Source organism: Sus scrofa, chromosome X (assembly GCF_000003025.6).
Source record: "Sus scrofa isolate TJ Tabasco breed Duroc chromosome X, Sscrofa11.1, whole genome shotgun sequence".
Classification (NCBI taxonomy): Eukaryota; Metazoa; Chordata; class Mammalia; order Artiodactyla; family Suidae; genus Sus; species Sus scrofa.
Window position 1 is genome coordinate 106,569,204 of NC_010461.5, and position 18,992 is coordinate 106,588,195.

At 53.1% G+C, this 18,992-nt stretch overlaps 1 protein-coding gene across 9 annotated transcripts in view; it reads left to right on the forward strand.

Annotated features, from left to right (window-relative positions):
- The window catches only part of BCORL1 (BCL6 corepressor like 1), a 65,377-nt gene that overhangs the window by 21,450 nt on the left and 24,935 nt on the right, over nt 1–18,992 (forward strand). For 8 of the 9 annotated variants that reach the window (XM_013986422.2, XM_021080543.1, XM_013986421.2 and 5 more), the window contains 5 exons: nt 4,494–4,584; nt 4,865–8,137; nt 13,431–13,596; nt 14,644–14,724; nt 16,704–17,093. In XM_013986422.2, coding sequence (XP_013841876.1) covers nt 4,494–4,584; nt 4,865–8,137; nt 13,431–13,596; nt 14,644–14,724; nt 16,704–17,093 — 4,001 coding nt within the window. The remainder of the gene's footprint in view (nt 1–4,493; nt 4,585–4,864; nt 8,138–13,430; nt 13,597–14,643; nt 14,725–16,703; nt 17,094–18,992) is intronic. The other variant, XM_021080547.1, reaches the window with a different exon arrangement.

Genomic DNA, 18,992 nt, shown 5'->3' on the forward strand with positions numbered 1-18,992 from the left:
TTTGCAGTGAGATCCTTATGAAGTTTCAACGGAAGATCAAACTGCTTAACATAGTTTTCGTGTGAAATTGAGTTGGTGATGCCTGCCTGAAAAACTGTATGTGTTTTCAGTTTTCTGTTCACCAAAACATTGGGTTGACCAAGCTATACCATTTCCTGATCATGCTCCGTAAGAAGAGCACTCAAAGTGGCCTTCAGATCCTACATTTGACTTTTATAACCCTTGGCCAAAGAGCTGTGTGTGATGGTTGCAACAGTTCTCCCATTTTTAGAGAAGGTAGAACTCCTTCATGCCTGCTGCGCTTTAGTTGTGCTTTCAATATATCGACTGTTGAAATCCAGATACATCGAATTAGTCACCTAGAACACAGAACGATATGGCTTTCCCTGGAATTCAAGATCTGGCCTTTCCTTAGAGAAATCTTGGCATTGTGTGCATGTGGGGGTATTGATAATTTTGAAGGAAAAAGGAAAGGACCTCTTTGCATGTATCTACTTTCTTCTTCTGGTCCTAACTAGAGAAGTCTGTACCTGTCTGAGTGTTCAAGTTAGAATAGACCTTTTAATTTTTTTTAAAAAAGCCATTAGCACCTGATACTTTAATGCTCTCTATTCTGAGGAACAAGTCAGAGATGGACTTAAAGGAACTTAATTTTAGAATAGAAAAGTTAAGACCAAGGAAAATAAGATAAAATTCTTCTCAGATCTGCACAAGAAAGGTATTTTCCTGTGCATTTGAGGCGTGTTCTTAGATGATAATTAAGAGATGATCTAGGGAAGGCAAGTTGGTGGTATTGATTTGTGTGAGTATTCATCGACAACTAGTTATAAGTAGTTGAGACTTTGATATAAAGATCTGGGCTAGAGCCTTCAGAAAAATCAATGGACAAGTTACCTTGCTTTACTGTCCATTCTAAATCCCCACGGAAAAAGGAACAGGAAGTGGACCTGAACCTACTTTTCTCTTTTTATGAACCTTTCTTAGGATGTTATGCTTAGTGGTTAAGATGACCTTTTAAGTGTTATCACTTCTAATCTCATCTACCCTTTGTTGTCACACTCCTGCTACAACACTGTTGTCTAGGCCATGCTACAGCTGATTTCCAAAATTGTCTAGGCCATGCTACAGCTGATTTAGGCCACGGGTGCGGCCCTAAAAAGATAAATAAAATAAAGACCATCTTTCTTAGCCCTTTACCACCTGTAGAACTTAGACATTTCAGGTATAAAGCTGCATCTGGGGGGATTTTTAAAGTTACGTTTTTTTGGGGGTTTTTTGTTTTTTGTTTTTTGGGTTTTTTTTGCTGCACCCAGGGTACATGGAAGTTCCCAGGCTAGGGATTGAATTGGAGCTACAGCTACCAGCCTGCACCATGGCCACAGCAATGCCAGATCCGAGCCGTGTCCGTGACCTACACCACAGCTCACGGCAACGCTGGATCCTTAACCCACTGAGTGAGGCCAGGGATGGAACCTGCATCCTCATGAATGCTAGCTGGGTTTGGTACTGCTGAGCCATGGCGGGAACTCCTTAAAGTTATGTTTGAGAAGCCTGCCCAGATCCTTCAGATGTGGTTGAAGACTGTAGAAACAGGGTTCAGGGGCTTTCTGCTGGCCCCAGGTGGCTGACTCTAGTCAAGCCTCCAGCTTTCTCTCTCTGTTTTCCTGCTTGCATGCTTTGTTTTTGTACCCATTCATTCCTTCATTCAACATTTATTAAACCCAATGAGAGCAAACTGATAGTCATGGGATATTGGTGGTAAGTGCTGCAGAGTGGCATACACAGGTCCCATGGAGTCTAGGGGCAGGGATGACAAACTCCCTTGGGGGAATAAAGGAAGGCTTCCCAGAGGCGGTGACATCTGATCCAGGACTTGAGGGATGAGGAGGAGCTTCACAGGAGGGCTGGTGCTTCTGACATGGTGTGTTTGGGGGAAACCCTGGCTGCAAGGAAGGTGGTCTTGGAGTGTGATGGGACTTGAGGCAGCCAAAGTTGCAGGGGCTGGGATCTAAGGAGCGAGGTGGGTGCCATGTAGTTAGGGCCCAATAGGAACAGGAAAAGGTCTAGTTTGACAGCGGTGCTAGCCCTTAATAATTCAGAAAGCAGCCCTGAAAGGTTATGGCTGTTTCTGGTTTAAGTTCAACAAAGCCTTGGACATAACAGCCCAGGGTCATCTCTGTTGGGAAGAAAAGGCAGGATGATTTTCGGCCCTGACTGAAACCTGCTTTGACCCCTGCTCCCTTTTTCCCACCCTCCTAATCTTGCCCGCCTGACCCGACTCTTCCCCACCCCCCACCGCAAGCTGTTCCTGTCCCAGGCTCTTCTCTCAATGGAGTGATCTAACGTCTGCTTGGCTTTACACACCCCTCTCCTTAGAGGGTTTGCAGCGTGGCCACAGGACATTTTCCCAGAACCTTGGTGGCTAGGGCTGGAGGAGCCAGGACTGCTGTTGTCTTTGCCACTGGCACCTTCAGAGTCTCTGGACCCGCTGACTCTGCCATTCTCTGTTCTCTGGTGGCTGCCTTTGAAGGCGGGGTTTCTGCCTTCAAGATGGTTTTATGTGGGGTGGGAGCTGAGCAAGGAGGGTCAGGCACACAGGGAGCTCCCCTTTGTATGGTCAGGAGGAAGAAAAAGGAAAGAGTGTCTCCCCTCTGTGTCCCTCATGTGGGGTAGGTCAAGGGTGGGGTCCCACCACTCCTTTTCTCTCGCCACCATCCTCCCCACAAACCACCCCTGGCCAGTCTCGTTGGAACACGCTGTTCCCCTGGCTCAAGGCTGGGTATCAATCTTGCTTTTCTGGCCTCTCAGGAGTTGAAGTTGAAGGATGTCTTCCCTTTTTCCCTCAGGCTCCCACTTCTCCCCTTCCTTGAGACCCCCGACTGCATCTCCAACCCTCATCTCTCCTCACGGTCATTTCTGTTCATCACCAACAGTCATTGCCAGCAGTGGAACCCCCCCCCCCCACTTCTGCCAGCCTGCCCGCCTTTTAAATGGAACAAGCCTCCCCCCATCCCGTTAGCCCCCTTTGGAGCCCTGAAAAGAGGAGGAGAGGCCCTCCGTGACCCCTTTGCCCTTGTTGCTTCTCTTGCCCCACGTACAGTTTTGGGGTCCGTCAACCGTGCCTTGTTCCAGTGGGAGGGAAGGAGGGAGGGAGGGAGTTCTCGTGGGGGTGGGCTGCAGGCACCCTGACGGCTCTTTGGTTAGAGTGGCTGGCGAGGCAGGCGCTGGCTTCTCCTCGCCCTGCTGTCGCAGAGCTCAGGGCGAGGCTCTGAAGCAGGGGGTGACACCAAGGCAGTCTGCCTCCCCGGAGGCGCACGGGGCATTCCTGTGCTTTGCCCCTCGGGAACTGCATCGCAGGGCTTCTGCTGGAACTTCATTCTTCCAGCTCAGCCTTCCGCTTGGCCACTCCCACCACGGCTTCAGCCCCATTGGTGTCTTCCCTGGGGCAGCAGTGGTGTGTTGTTGCCATACTCAAAATAGCGAACGTCCATAGAGGGGTGTTCCTCTTCTCTCCAACTTCACCCAGTCTGATCTTTTTTCTTTTTGGTCAGGATATACCATTTTCTAAGATTCTTACCCAGATTTTGGAGAAGACTTTTTGAGGAGGTGGGGGTACAGTTGAGTTTTCCTCCTCTGGGACCCAGCTCTCTGGCCTTGAGCCTTTCCCTCTGCAATATACCAGCTTGACTTTGGGGCCGGCCCTGAAGGCTTCCTTCCCTTTGGGGTGGGAGAAAATGCGGTGATGCTGTGAGGCCAAGGAGGGAGTTGGGGAGTGGGCAGGAGATGGATGCCAGTGTGAGAGAAAGGTAGGAAGGAGGATAGATGCTGGCTGGAGCTCACTGGTCCTCTAGAAAAGGGAAAGAGGTACCCTAGAGGGAAGGAAGTAGTGCCCTTGAAATGCCCCTTGGCACTCAGTGACCTGCCTCAAATCAGTATCATTACGTAGCCTAATAATGATGGTTGGGATTTAGAACGCGAAGCACAGTGGAGGTGGTTGTTTTAGAAAAGGGTCACCCTGATGATACTGTAGCCGGCTTCCCTTGTAGACTTAAGATAAGATCCCATTTATGAGAAAAGTGGCCCGCATGCCTTTTGAGGCCCTCCGTGACTTACCTGTCCCCCTTTGGCAATGCCTAGTACCTCCTGGACGGTCTCCTTGATGGTTAAGCTCTAGGGACAAGGCAAAGCTGCTGGGGTCTTCCACACGCCTGGGGAGAGCCCTCAAAGACAGGACACACAGCTCAGAGAGGGGAGTCTGGTCACATTGGGCTCCTCTGCAAGAACCTGAAAAGCTGGGCATGGAGGCTCTGGTTTGTAACCTGGACACCCCCCTCCGGTCCCCAGTTCCTTGTGATTTTGGCCGAGCCACCAAGGGAAGCAAGACAGGAAGGTTTTATGGGAACCCAGGCAGGCAGGGGGCATTCTGGGGAAGGTGGTGGTGGCCCCAAGCCTCGGCCTCATTGTCACTTTTCCGATTATCTCTCCTATGCTAGAAGAGCACCTCTTTCTGATGAGGAGTCCACGACAGGTGACTGCCAGCGCTTTGGAACTCAGGAGTTTTGTGTCAGCAGCAGTTTTTCCAAGGTAAGGGGCCACGCGGAGCCAAATGCCACCTGCCAAAGGGGGAGCTGAACTTCCCTGGGTGACGTGCCCAGCCTGCCATCCTAAGGGGACCAGCAAGGGCCAGGGTATTTCCTAGGAGTTGCTGCATGTGAGACAAAAATCAGCCAGCTGCTCTTTGCTTCTGCCGAGACCCGCTCCATCAAGTTGCAAAGAGGACCAACAGTCACTCCTCCCCGGCCTCGGGACACTTGCATATCTGCAGAGAGCTAGCTAAGACTGGCACACTACTCTGTCGTTGCAGGTGGAGCTCACGGCAGTTGGAAGTGGCAGCAATGCCCGGGGGTCAGACCCAGATGGCAGTGCAACCGAAAAACTTGGGCACAAGTCAGAGGACAAGTCTGACGACACCCAGCCGAAAATGGACTACGCTGGGAATGTGGCAGAGGCGGGGGGCCCCTTGGTGCCACTGAGCAGCCCGGGAGACGGGCTCAAGCTTCCCGCTTCCGATGGCCCCGAGGCCGGCAGCGGCACTGCCGACTGCTCCTGGACTCCGCTCAGCACCCAAATGAGCAAGCAGGTGGACTGCTCACCAGCCGGGGCGAAGGCTTTGGACTCTCGGCACAGCGTCGGGGAGAAGAACACTTTCATTTTGGCAACTCTGGGAACCGGCGTCCCCGTGGAGGGTACCCTGCCTCTGGTTACCACTAACTTCAATCCGCTGCCAGCCCCCATCTGCCCCCCCGCTCCCAGCTCAGCCTCCGTCCCCCCATCTGTTCCAGATCCATTCCAGGTCCCACTCTCCGTCCCCGCCCCGGTGCCCCATTCCGGGCTGGTTCCCGTTCAGGTTGCCACTTCGGTTCCGGCGCCTTCCCCTCCCTTAGCACCAGTCCCGGCTCTGGCTCCGGCACCACCATCAGTGCCCACACTCATCTCCGATTCAAACCCCCTTTCAGTTTCGGCCTCTGTCTTGGTGCCCGTGCCAGCTTCTGCTCCCCCTTCGGGCCCCGTCCCCCTCTCGGCCCCGACCCCTGCCCCCCTCTCAGTCCCAGTTTCAGCACCTCCCTTGGCTCTGATCCAGGCTCCCGTGCCCCCTTCAGCTCCGACCCTGGTCCTCGCACCTGTCCCTACTCCTGTTCTGGCTCCCATGCCAGCGTCCACCCCTCCCGCAGCTCCCGCGCCCCCGTCGGTGCCCATGCCCACCCCGACCCCATCCTCTGGCCCGCCTTCTACCCCCACCCTCATCCCCGCCTTCGCTCCCACACCGGTGCCTGCACCCACCCCAGCCCCAATCTTCACTCCAGCCCCCACGCCCATGCCAGCTGCCACACCAACTGCCATTCCCACCTCTGCACCCATCCCGGCCTCCTTTAGTTTGAGTCGAGTGTGTTTTCCTGCAGCTCAGGCACCAGCTATGCAAAAAGTCCCCCTGTCCTTTCAGCCAGGGACGGTACTGACCCCGAGCCAGCCGCTGGTCTATATCCCGCCTCCAAGCTGCGGGCAGCCACTCAGCGTGGCCACACTGCCGACCACCCTGGGAGTCTCCTCCACTCTTACGCTCCCTGTCCTGCCATCCTACCTGCAGGACAGGTGTCTCCCTGGTGTGCTGGCCTCCCCAGAGCTCCGGTCTTACCCATATGCGTTTTCTGTGGCCCGGCCTCTGACTTCAGAGTCCAAGCTGGTCTCTCTGGAGGTGAATAGGCTCCCCTGCGCTTCCCCGTCTGGCAGCACCAGCACCCAGCCTGCGCCCGAGGGCGCCCCTGGGCCTTTGGCAGATACTTCGCTCTCCACTGCTTCTGCCAAGGTGCTTCCACCTCCACAGCCTCTGCTGCCAGCCCCCAGCGTGAGCTCAGTCCCACCGCACCCTGCCAAGATGCCAGGTGGCGCCGAGCAGCAAACAGAAGGGACTTCCGTCACCTTCTCTCCCCTCAAGTCACCTCCACAGCTGGAGCGAGAGATGGCCTCTCCACCCGAGTGCAGCGAGATGCCCCTTGACCTCTCCTCCAAGTCCAACCGCCAGAAGCTCCCATTGCCGAACCAGCGCAAGACGCCTCCCATGCCTGTGTTGACCCCTGTGCACACCAGCAGCAAGGCCCTCCTCTCCACGGTCCTTTCTAGGTCTCAACGCACGACCCAGGCTGCCGGCAGCAATGTCACCTCGTGCCTGGGCTCCACTTCCTCGCCCTTCGTCATCTTTCCTGAGATCGTGAGGAACGGGGACCCAAGCACCTGGGTGAAGAACTCCACTGCGCTGATCAGCACCATTCCCGGCACCTATGTGGGAGTGGCCAACCCGGTGCCCGCATCCCTCCTGCTGAACAAAGACCCCAACCTGGGCCTCAACCGAGACCCCCGCCATCTCCCCAAGCAGGAGCCCATTTCCATCATCGATCAAGGGGAGCCCAAGAGCACTGGTGTCCCCTGTGGCAAGAAGGGCAGCCAGGCTGGGCCTGAGGGACAGCCAAGCACAGTCAAACGTTACACCCCGGCCCGCATTGCCCCGGGGCTGCCGGGGTGCCAAACCAAGGAGCTCTCTCTCTGGAAGCCCACAGGCCCAGCAAATATCTACCCTCGGTGTTCAGTCAACGGGAAACCCACCAGCACCCAGGTCCTGCCTGTTGGCTGGTCACCGTACCACCAGGCGTCTCTGCTTTCCATTGGCATTTCCAGCGCAGGGCAGCTGACCCCCAGCCAGGGGGTGCCCATCAGGCCCACCAGCGTCGTTTCTGAGTTTTCTGGCGTGCCATCCCTTGGCCCCAGCGAGGCCGTGCATGGACTTCCCGAGGGGCAGCCACGGCCCGGGGGCCCCTTTGCTCCAGAGCAGGACACAGGCACAAAGAGCAAAACTTGCCGGATTGCTGCCAAGCCTTACGAGGAACCAGTAAACCCTGTCCTCCTGACGCTTAGCCCTCAGACAGGGACCCTGGCGCTGTCTGTCCAGCCTAGCGCCGGGGACCTGAGAGTGACTCAGGGGCCCGAGGAATCAGAGAGCCACCTCTGCCCGGACAGCACTCCTAAGCTGGAAGGCCCCCAGGGGGCTTGCAGCCTGAAGCTGGCAGGAGACACGAAGCCTAAGAACCAAGTGCTGGCCACCTACATGTCCCACGAGCTGGTCCTGGCCACCCCCCAGAACCTGCACAAAATGCCCGAGCTGCCTTTGCTACCTCATGACAGCCGCCCCAAGGAGCTCATCTTGGACGTGGTCCCGAGCAGCAAGAGGTCCTCTGGCACAGAGCTTTCGCAGCTCGGAAGCCAGGTGGACCTGGGGCGGGTGAAAATGGAGAAGGTGGATGGCGATGTGGTCTTCAATTTAGCCACCTGCTATCGGGCCGATGGCCTCCCAGCCACTCCCCAGAGGGGCCAAGCCGAAGTGCGGAGTAAGGCCGGGCAGGCCCAAGTGAAACAGGAAAGCATAGGCGTCTTTTCTTGCAAGAACAAGTGGCAGCCAGACTCGGTGGTGACCGATGGGGTGACCGAATCTCCGCCACCCAAGAAAATGAAGTGTGGCAAAGAGAAGGAGGGTGAGGAACAGCAGCCACAAGCCAAGGGCATGGTCCGAAGTTCCCATGGACCCAAGGTGAGTGCTGGGCTGAGGTCGAGGGCAGGGCCGAGACACCAGTGGTCTGCGCGTCCTGCAGACATCAACCCCGTGCAGTGCTCTTGAGTAGCTCCGTGAACTTACTGATTGGGAAGGCTCGTGTGTAAGGTGAATCAGGGCTCTTACTAAGTCACGGTCTCCAGATAGGGGGAGGGATGGGCTTGTAGTTTGTAGGATGTGGGAAGTGATTGGGTCCTGGACTCTGGGGAAGCCATTGTCCCAGATGAGGTTGGAAAGTGGAAGAATACTGTACGGGGAGGGAAATCAATTAGTAACAGGCCCTCCCTTGCCTCGCCATTCTTCCTTTTCCTCTTCTGAGATGACTGCTGGCCTCGAGAACTTGGGGTCCAGGGAGGGAAAGGGGCCTCTGACAGGGTTGTTCTCTGTACCACCAGGGTAGCCTGCTCTGGATTCGCTTGGAGTTTTGTGGGACTGGAGCCAGTTCGTCTTCTGGGCTCATCTATCAGTTTCCTATCCTGCTCATGCTTGGGATAGCAGCTTTGGGTTTCAACCCATTGGCAATTTGGTGTCCAAGGCAGATGGGTGGCTGGGTCTGGGATTTTTCAATTTAATTTTTATTTTATGTTGGCATATACATAGTTGATTTACAGTGTTGTGTTAGTTTCAGGTGTATAGCGAAGTGATTAGGTTATACATATACTTATAGCCACTCTTTTTCAGATTCTTTTCCGATATAGGTTATTACAGAATATTGAGTAGAGTTCCCTGTGCTATGGGTCTGGGTTCTTCATAGGCTAAGGGTGATGGCAGGATTCTAGGCAAAAGGGTGGGCCAGGAGAACTTGACCTGAATCCAGTGTTTTCCAAAGAGGATCTGAAGGCCAGTAGTGATCAAGGAGATTCTTGAAGCAGTTGAGAATAGGGCTCATTCAAAATACGGAGCAATCTAAGGTTACGTTAACAAGCCTTCAAACTGGATGTTGATCCACACTAGTGAATAGATTTCTAGCCAGAGCACCATAAATTTGGGGCAGAAATTCGTAGCCTTTTTGGACCATAGAGCACTTTGAGAAGCTTATGAGAGCTGTGGACCCCATCCCCAAAAATATGATCGCAGAATTTCGCCGGTAATTGCAAGGGGTTCATGGACCCAACCTCTTCCCCAAAGCCCACCCATAGACTCTAGGTTGAGGACCCCTCGGGACAGAGTTTGGGTGGCTTTGTCCCAGTGATCCCATGACCACTTCAGTATGGCAGACACGCCAAGCAGGAGCATAGGTCATGCCAGAATAGAGCACATATCTAGCATTTGCTCAGGTAACTGCACTCTGCCCTTGATGGTCATAAGAATTATCCTTATGGTCGTTGCCATTTGTTGAATTCCCGCTATGTGCCAAGGGCCTCCCACATACACTATCTAACTTAATCCTCCAAATAACCCTACAAGGTGAACGCTACACCCAGTTTACAGATAAGAAAATGAAGGGAACAGACTGAGAGGGGAAATTACCCAAAGTTACGCACCTACTAAATGACAGCAGTGGAGCTCAGACTCTGGTCTCATTGGCTCTAAAGTTAGTGCTCATCTTCAGCTGTGCCACACTAGCTCTCCTCTCCTTATGCATGGCGGTTTCACTGACCTTTTAGCAAGTGTTTTTCGAGTGGCTGCTACATAGCAGTCCTTCCCAGGCAGTGGGACCACATCTTCAGGAGGCCAGTACAGCAGTTTGGTTTTTTGCTTTTTAAGTCTGCACCTGCGTCATATGGAGGTTCCCAGGCTAGGGGTCAGATCAGAGCTGCAGCTGCCAGCCTACGCCAGAGCCACAGCAACGTGGGATCCAAGCCATATCTTCAACACCACAGCTCATGGCAACGCCGGATCCTTAACCCACTAAGCGAGGTCAGGGATTGAACCCATGTCCTCATGGATACTAGTTGGGTTCATTTCCGCTGAGCCACGACAGGAACTCCAGCACAGCATTTTGGTGAGGAGTAGGTTCTGTGGAGCCAGGCACAGGGGCTCGGTTTGAATCTTGGTTCTACCTCGTCCTAACTGTGCGGTATCAGTCAAGTTTTTTGTTTTGTTTTGTTTTGTTTTTTTGGTCCTTCTGTCTTTCTTAGGGCCGCACCCGCGGCATGTGGAGGTTCCCAGGCTAGGGGTCCAATCAGAGCTGTAGCCACCGGCCTACGTCAGAACCACAGCAACGCCAGATCCGAGCCATGTCTGCGACCTACACCACAGCTCACAGCAACGCCGGATCCTTAACCCACTGAGTGAGGCCAGGGATTGAACCTGCAACCTCATAGTTCCTAGTCATATTCGTTAACCACTGAGCCATGGCGGGAACTCTGTATCAGTCAAGTTATTTAAACTCTCTGGCCCTCAGTTTCCTCATCTATGCAATGAGACAATAATAGTACCTCCTAATAGGGCTGTGTAAAGATGAGATGAAATGATGGTGTGAAATGTCCAGAATAGGCAAATTCATAGAGACAAAGAGAGTAGGTTAGCAGTTGGTTGCCTAGGGCTGGAGGGGATGAGGAATTGGAGAGTGATGGCTTAGTGGGTACAGGGTTTCCACTTGGGGTGATGAAAATTTAGGGAACAAGATAGTGATTGTGTTTACACACTTTCTGTGACTGTATAAAATAATTGAATTATAAACATAATTGAATTGTATGATACAGCTCAATATATTATATGTCAACAAAGCTGTTGAAAAGATTAAATGAGGTGATACGACTAAATGCTTAGGACAGTGCCTGGCACATGATGAGTCCTCGGGAAGTGTTAGTGGCTGCTGTTATTATTGTCAGTATTACCAACAAGATAGACGTGGTCCCCGCCCTCATGGAGCTGATGTCTTGCAGGTGGCTTGATGACAGGCAGGCAGTGCTCCTTCTTGTATTAGAGGAACAGTTCACTGGGCCCACTGACAGATGCAGAGGGCAGAGAATAAAGTTACAGGATCAGGGGCCTTGGAGCAGCCCTTGGCAACTGCCTGTAATGATTTGGTAAATGTCCATTTTTCTGGAAAGCAATTAGCTTAGATCTTTCTTTTCTTACGTTCAATTTTCCTGACAAAGAAACCATTGATAAGCAAACTAAAATCAGGGATGGGACATTCCTGTTGTGGCTCAGCAGGTTAAGAACCTGACCAGGATCCACGAGGATGCAGGTTCAATCCCTGGCCTCACTCAGCGGGTTAAGGATCCGGCATTGCCATGAGCTATGGTGTAGGTCACAGATGTGGCTCAGATCTGGCGTTGCTGCGGCTGTGGTGTAGGCTGGCAGCTGAAGCTCCCATTCAACCCCTAGCCTGGGAACCTCCATACGCCACGGGTGCAGCCCTAAAAAAAAGACCGAAAGAAAAAAAAAGAAGAGTCAGAATAGTCACCTGTCTTCTACACCACCTGCCCCAAGGCCTCATGGAATCCTGAAGGGCCTTCAGAACCATCAGCGAAGAAAGTTCTGCTTCATCTGGTGCTGGGTGTATTTTATTGTCTTCTTATTCTTTGGAAAATTCTTTGGGAAACCCTTCAAAACTCTGTTAACCAGAACATTCATCTAACATGATCTCTCATCATCCCAGCTTTTTGCCTAAGTCGGAGTTGGCGATATATTTTTACTTTGAGTGTTGCCCTTGCAGAATAGACAGACAGAAATCCCTTCTAGATGTTCCGTTTTACTTGTTTTTGTCTATCTTAGGAAGTAAAAGTTAATGATCTGTACTTGAAAGAGCCAGCTAAAAATGATATTCAGAAACAAATAGGACATGTTCAAGTTGATGTGTATTGAACTTGATTCCCCCTGCCTTAAAGTGAGTTTTTTTTTTTTTTTTGGCAATACCTGAAGGTCACACTTTAAGCAGCAGTTCCCCAACTTCCCCTTCCCTCCCTGCCTCTTTCTTTCTCCTAACACTTTGGTTTGTAGGAACTGGCAAGTAAAGAGAGAAACTGAATTTGAATCTTCAGCTCAGCCCTCTGCTGAATAAGAGGCAGGAGGAGTTCATGGGGTAGCGGGGGTCCTGGAATTGGATGGGGAGTGGTGACTCCTTGGAGACACGTTCCCCCAGCAGGAAAATGTTCCATCAGTAAGATATCTGCTGGTCCCTGGAGCTGGACAATGATAACCTTCTAGAAGGTGGTGTGCAGGTCTGCTTAGGGGGAAAACAACTTCCTAGGGTTCACTGTCGTTGTTAAAACATTGTGCTTATTCTGCACTCCCTGGATATTCCAATGCTGGAAATTCCTGCCTTGCCCTGTTTCTTGTTGGATACATGCAGAGACCTCAAAGCTTCTGAGACTGTGTGACCATTAGGCTTAGTGTCCGTGTAGTGTGTAAGCACAGCCTTTATGCGTGTACCCCCTGTGTGAGCGGGGCTGAGCAAAACCAGTGGAGGACCCAGGTACATAGGGAAGGAGAGGAGCGAGAGCTGAGGCAAAGGGGCCCGGGCTGGGTGCCAGGAGCACTGGGTCTTGGTCCCAGTTTGGCTGCTTTCTTATTGCAGGCCCAGGCCAGCTAACTTGCAGGTTTGCCCGGTCCCTGGTGGCTCCTAAGCAAGTGGACGCCTTGGGCTGTGTGTCACCCTGGACAAATCATTCCACCTCTTCTCTTGGAGGCTCAGTTTTCTCATCTGTTCGGTGGAGATGATAGCAGCTTTTCTTCTCAGGGGTGTTGGGGAAGCGGTGAAAGGGCTGCAGAGTGTAAAGAGGCCTTGTTAACAATGCTTGGGTCTTCTCAGTGTCTTTCATACGTGTGAGGAGATTGGAATTGTTCCCATGGCAGGTGTTTCTTCTAGCCTTAGTCGAACCTTTTTTTTTTTTTTTTTTTTTTTTGGTATTAATTTACACATGAAAATAGATCATTTTTCTTGAATTGGCCCGTCCGAAAATTATTTTCAGTTGTTGGTGTCAATACCATTCGCAGGGAAGTTATTTGAACAATGTGGTCACCCAACTTGCAGAAGAGGCATTTTTGTTTTCTGCCTGTCTGTCTATTGCTGTTTGGATATAGAGAGTATGGGGCCTGACTTTGCACCTTTTCGAATGACTTTGGGTGTTTATTCGGCTTGTGAATGCAGACTCTGTGGACCTGTTTAAAATGATGGGGTGTGGATGTCCCGGGGGATTAGCTTGGGCACTGGATTCAGTCCAAAAAGCCTCTCGAGCCCACGGCGGAAGGTGGCGGGCGGCCCCAGCTCCCACCCCGACCTGGGCAGCTCGTGTCTGCGTGGCAGGATCAGGGCACGGGGGCAGTGTGCAGGGAGCTTTCTTGGAAGCGAAACTGAACTCTCTCTACCTCTCCGCAGTGCCGGAAGCCGCCCAGTGACCCCCAGGAACCCCCCAAGAAAAGCCCCAGGGGGGCTTCAGATTCAGGAAAAGAGCACAATGGAGTCAGGGTAAAGCACAAGCACCGGAAGCCGACAAAGCCTGAGTCCCAGACTCCGGGAAAACGAGCCGATGGCCACGAGGAAGGTAGGCCTCCCGGGTCCTGGCGCTGTCGCTGGGCTGCAGGGGGATCCCCGTGGTGGGCCGGCGGGGAGGGGCTCTGAAGGTGACCCGCAAAGGGAGACTAGGGGAGGAAGATGTCGCTGACACCTCTGAAATCAAAGGCAAGGGCCAAGGGAGGTGGGAGTAGGGGCTTATGCTGGTCACCCTAGAGTAAGGCCCGCTCCAGAGGCCGACGGAGGCGCTTTTGGGTCAGTGGTAGGACAGAGTGGCCAGCCTCTTACCCTGCGGTGGGTCTGGGCTCAGAGGAGAAGCGGACATAATGAAGACTGAGACCGAAACAGCAGAGTGGCGTCATGTACCATGTTTTCTCTACCCTTGGCATATTTGAAAACTCCTATCATGAAAGCTAAAAAGTAATAGCTCGCTACAAGGGTTTCGAGACATCCTTATCATTTGGGGACACGCAGTGTGTTCGGGGGCGGGGGGGAGGCGTGAGCGTAACCCGTGTGCTCTGCCGCTACGAGGTCCTCGGCGCCCTCCTCAGAGGGACGGCCGGGTGCTGCAGCCCATACATAGTAGCCTGTGTTCATGGCCCTGCCTGTCTGACGTGACCTGCCTATTTCTAGTCTGTTCTTGCAGTTTTCCTCTGTCCGCCGCTCCCTGCTCCCATCTTCCTGCCCCGCTCAATCCTCTCAGATTCATGGAGGTTGCCCTTCTCTGGGCCCTGCTCCAGCTCAGTGATAACTTTGTGGAGGTGCAGCAGCCTCACAGTCGTCCAGGCGGCCGGGCCTTCCACTTTGCGGCGTGCTGGCGAATCGATGCCGTGCGCCGCCTTTGTCAGTGTCAGCAAAAATGACGCAGCTCCCAGGCTTCAAAAACCCCCGGGAAAAGCTCCTTCTCTAAAAGAGACGCATAGGTGATGGCAGCATAGGGGAGCTAATAAATGGAAAGCAGGGAGAACACAAACCCTCCCTGGAGTTTTCCATTCGGGCCTCTCGGGGGGCCTCTGCGTCCTGAGACTCTGACTGTGATTCTCTCTGCCTTCCGCCCTGAAACCGCACACCACCCCAGGTTCCTTGGAGAAGAAAGCCAAGAGCAGTTTCCGTGACTTCATCCCCGTGGTCCTCAGCACCCGGACGCGCAGTCAGTCTGGTGAGTGAGCCTGAGGCTGCCGTCCACGTTGGCGCTGGTCCGCAAAGAGACGTAGAGGTCTCGTTGAGCGGATTCGCCACTGGCCCGGGGTTGGGGGGAGAGGTGGGAATTTGATTCACTGTGCCAAGGTGCCCAGCTCCTCGCAGAGACGAGGGAGCACAGGGGAGCAGCTGGGTCATTGCCCACGATCTTAGGCTGATTTGCTTAGCTTTTCAGAACAAGGATCAGACATCTCCTGTTGGCAGCCAACGGTGGCAAGAGGCAAGGCCCAGGCCGCTCAGGAATGCTAGTTCTGCTCCAGGCCTTGATGTCTTATGATTAGTGGGGCCAACCTCAGGCACAGACATTTAACCTTTGGGCCTCTGTCCTCTTGCCCTCTGTGACAGGCATCATCAAAATTGGAAATGGTCACTGAGTCATCAGAGCCAGCGGAATCACATTTGGTCCCTTAAATGTGCGTTGGTCCACGCCCAGTGTCTAAAAAAGGATAGTCGTTTCCAGTCACTACTACTGTCTGCTGGCCTCCATGTTGGTACTTAGCACTAGAAATAGTTGCCCCAACTCACCCAGATTTCCATGCAAAGTAGATGGAGTGGGAGGCGGGGCACCGTGTAAACTCAGTTATCTGACATTCTATTAATGGGCACCTCAGCACATGGAGAGCACGCTGGTAATTGGGGCTCATAATGACGGCCCGGAGGCCTTGAAAAATCCTGAAGTGTCCTCTGAATCATCAAAGAGCGATTACATTATAGCCATTCCCATTTTAGTGTTAAACACATTGTAGTGTATTTGATTCTTTGGAAGATGGTGATCCCTGTGTGATCTCTGTGGTGATTCGTGTTAACCAGAATATTAGATTAACTAGAACACTTCGTTCCCTGCCTGGTCTGTATAATGGAAAGGATGCTGGATATTTGCTGTCTTAAGTGGTCTAACTGACTTGAAGCCTTTGGTCAAGGGCCGCTCCGCTTGCCTCAAACCATTTCTTTCTTCTGCTGACCTCGCTTGCGTTTGGGGGATTGTCAGCTTAATAGCCGGGCCTTGAGAGAAGGATGGTGGTGTCTCAGAGCTGCTTCTGACAAAGATGTCCCATCTCCTGTAGCGCTCAACTGGGCCAGTTTAGGATTGTGCTTGTGTTGTTAACAGAGTTGAAGGCAGGAGTGGGGAGGGAAATGGCCTCTTGGCCGGGTGGCAGAGGCGGCAGGAAAGGTCCCATCCTCCTGGGGTGGTGGAGGGTAGGGGGAGGTGCCTGCCCAACCGCGAGGAACAGCTGCAGTGGGGCCAGAGGGGCGGCAGGGGCGGGGGGAGACAGGGAGCAAGCCCCGCCCTCGGGCTCTGGGCAGATAAATAGGACATGGGGTCAGCATAAGGGAAGAGGGCCTGGCTGAAGAGCATTTGGGTGGGACCAACCCAGGCTAGGTCACAGGAAAGGGGCTCCTTCTTGCTTCACTCTTCCTGAGACTCTTTGGTGACAACTCGGCTTGCCCGGCTGGCTCTGTCAGCACGTTTGGGGTTCACATAGTGAGCTGGGCCGGGGCCCCATGTCAGTCTGCCCTCCTCACCCTCTGTACACGTTGTGGCCCTCTCCTGCCCTTCTTGCAATGCTTGGCACCTTGTAAGCACGAAGTGAGAGTTGGCGGAATGGATGAAAGTGGCACGTGCACGGGGAAGGCTGTGGGGTTTGGATGCTCCATAGCCGTGTCACATATTGGACTCTGTAAAGTGCTTACAGGCAAATTGTCTCACTTGAGCCTCAGAATAGCCCTGTAAGGTCAGTAAGGCAGAGCACAGTGTTCTCAGTGTATAGATGAGGAGACAGAAGTGAAGGAACTTTCCCAGAGCATACGGCCAATAACTGGCAGAACCTGCACTTGAACCCAGACCTTCAAACTCCTAATCCAGGGCACTTGCTTCGCCACCATACTCTTTGTCCTTTGAAGAGGTCCCTGACCGTCCTCTGTACATCCCGTCCACAGGAAGCATCTGTAGCTCCTTTGCTGGTATGGCAGACAGTGACATGGGAAGCCAGGAAGTCTTCCCCACAGAGGAGGAAGAGGAGGTGACCCCCACCCCGGCCAAACGTCGAAAGGTGAGAAAGACCCAACGGGACACCCAGTATCGCAGCCACCATGCCCAGGATAAGACTCTGCTGAGCCAGGGCCGCAGGCACCTGTGGCGAGCCCGAGAGATGCCCTGGAGGACAGAGGCTGCCCGGCAAATGTGGGACACCAACGAGGAGGAAGAGGAAGACGAGGAGGAGGGCCTGGTGAAGAGGAAGAAACGGAGACGGCAGAAGAGCCGAAAATACCAGACTGGGGAGTACCTGACTGAGCAAGAGGAAGAGCAGCGGCGGAAAGGGAGAGCAGGTAAGGCCAGCCAGGGGCTGCTGCCACCGGTCCCCAAACCACAGCGACTCTGGCTTCTGGGGACCCTCGGGCATCTTGGGTGTTTCCGCCTCTGCCTCTACGCCAGCCAAAGGCCTCTGCACCCAGAGAAACATGGTGCTGTTGAGCTCCAGCTGCCAGAGGGGGTCACTCAGCTCCAGTCCCGAGGTTTGGGCAGGGGCGCGAGCCTGAATAAGTTCAGACCGACCTGCAGGGGAACAGAGGACACGAAGGCCCAAGCTCTCCGATTTTTTGTAAAAGACTGAACCTGTGGGCAAGGCTGCAGTGACGTCCTTGGTGTGGGAGTTCTCTGGTTGGCTTGAGGGAGCTGGGTCTTTGGGGAGGTTGGGTTTTCTCTCCTGAATCCTGGGTTCGAGAAGAAAGAGGGTGCTGGCGGCCTTTCCTGGGATGCCTCCAGCCCCTAAACTAAAAGGAAGTACAATGGTTTCCTCGGCCCAGCAGAAGAACTTCAAGTAGAAGCGAGCACAACTTGGCTTTCTTGGTTAAAGCACAAAGGTTATTCAGAGGCAGAGTGAAGTCTTGAGGTGACCCAAGGTGGCATCTTTTTTGTCGGACCTGAGTTGGAAAAGCAGGCAGCGCAAGGAGAAAACCAGGCTTCCTTTGGCCACATCAGATGCTATCTTACCTAATTGTGGAGGCACAGACTGTCACCGAGGCCACGCTCAGTGTGTTCCGCTAAGTGCTCTTCAGGGCCATTCCTATGGCCAGTTTCTAGAGGAGCAAAAAGCACATCCGTGGTCCAGTGAGAACACCTCTGTCTCTTGCTCTCTTTCTCTGCCCTCTGCCCTTGAAGCGACAATTGATCATATCCTATAATGTATTCATCCTGAGCTGCCAGTAAGCATCTGCAATCTCCTGATTAGTTGAATGGTAATTCTTGAATACCTGCGTTTGAGTGGTAGTAGATTCTGGGTCTGCTGTAATGCAGAGAAGGATAAACCTCATTTCTGGCTTTCTTTAGGTAGAGATATATACGATGCCTATCCCTACGCTTGCGAGCGTAATTAAGCTAATTTTCATCAACCATGTGAGAGCGGGGGTCATTTCCACCCCCCTTTTCTTTTGCCAGAGCCATAATGGATGGGTCAGGAACAAGTTGTCAAGCAGTTGGCCTCGGCCACTTGCGTTAGGATGAAGAGGAGCTTTTGTATCACCCAGTCTTCTCTAATGAGGGCTGGTTTCCTAGAAGCTGGGAAGCTTCTTACAGAACTTATCGGCTTTTGGAACAGAAGGACCTTCGAGGTTACCTGGCTCAGTTTTCCACCCAAAGCAGAGATCTCCACAGCACTCTTGACAGGTAGCCTCAACTTACCCACACCCAGGAATGTGGGAACATGACTCAGCAAGACATCCTGCTTAATGTGAGGGCAGCTCCAGTTGTTGGGAAGTAGGTCACTCTCCCTCCATGTGTGTGCGTGCATGTGTACACATTTTGAGTTGAGCCTTTTGGCTTTGGCCTATGGTCTGGTCACCTTCCTTAGATCTGACGGTGACATCTTCGTGAAGGAATTGCCTGGCAGACATCTCTCTTCTCTAAAAGCTCCGAGTCTTCCTATCACCGCCCTCTTTCAGGTTGATAACAGAGAGTCTGGCAGAGACCAAACTAGACAGGTCACCTTACCCCTGTGGGAGCCTCACGACCTGTCTGGCCATCCTGGGCTTGGGTCTCTCCCTTCTGGATTTGCAGAGGGCATAGGAACAGGCACTGCCACTCACACGGCTGCCACCTTCACTCTCTGTTCCTTTCTCTACTACTGTGCGGCTGCTCCATCACAGTCAAATAGACTCCAGAGCCTGCCCTGCCCTGGGTACACGAGGAAGGAGCTGCTGCTTTTCCTGTGGCATTGAATGCTGTAATAT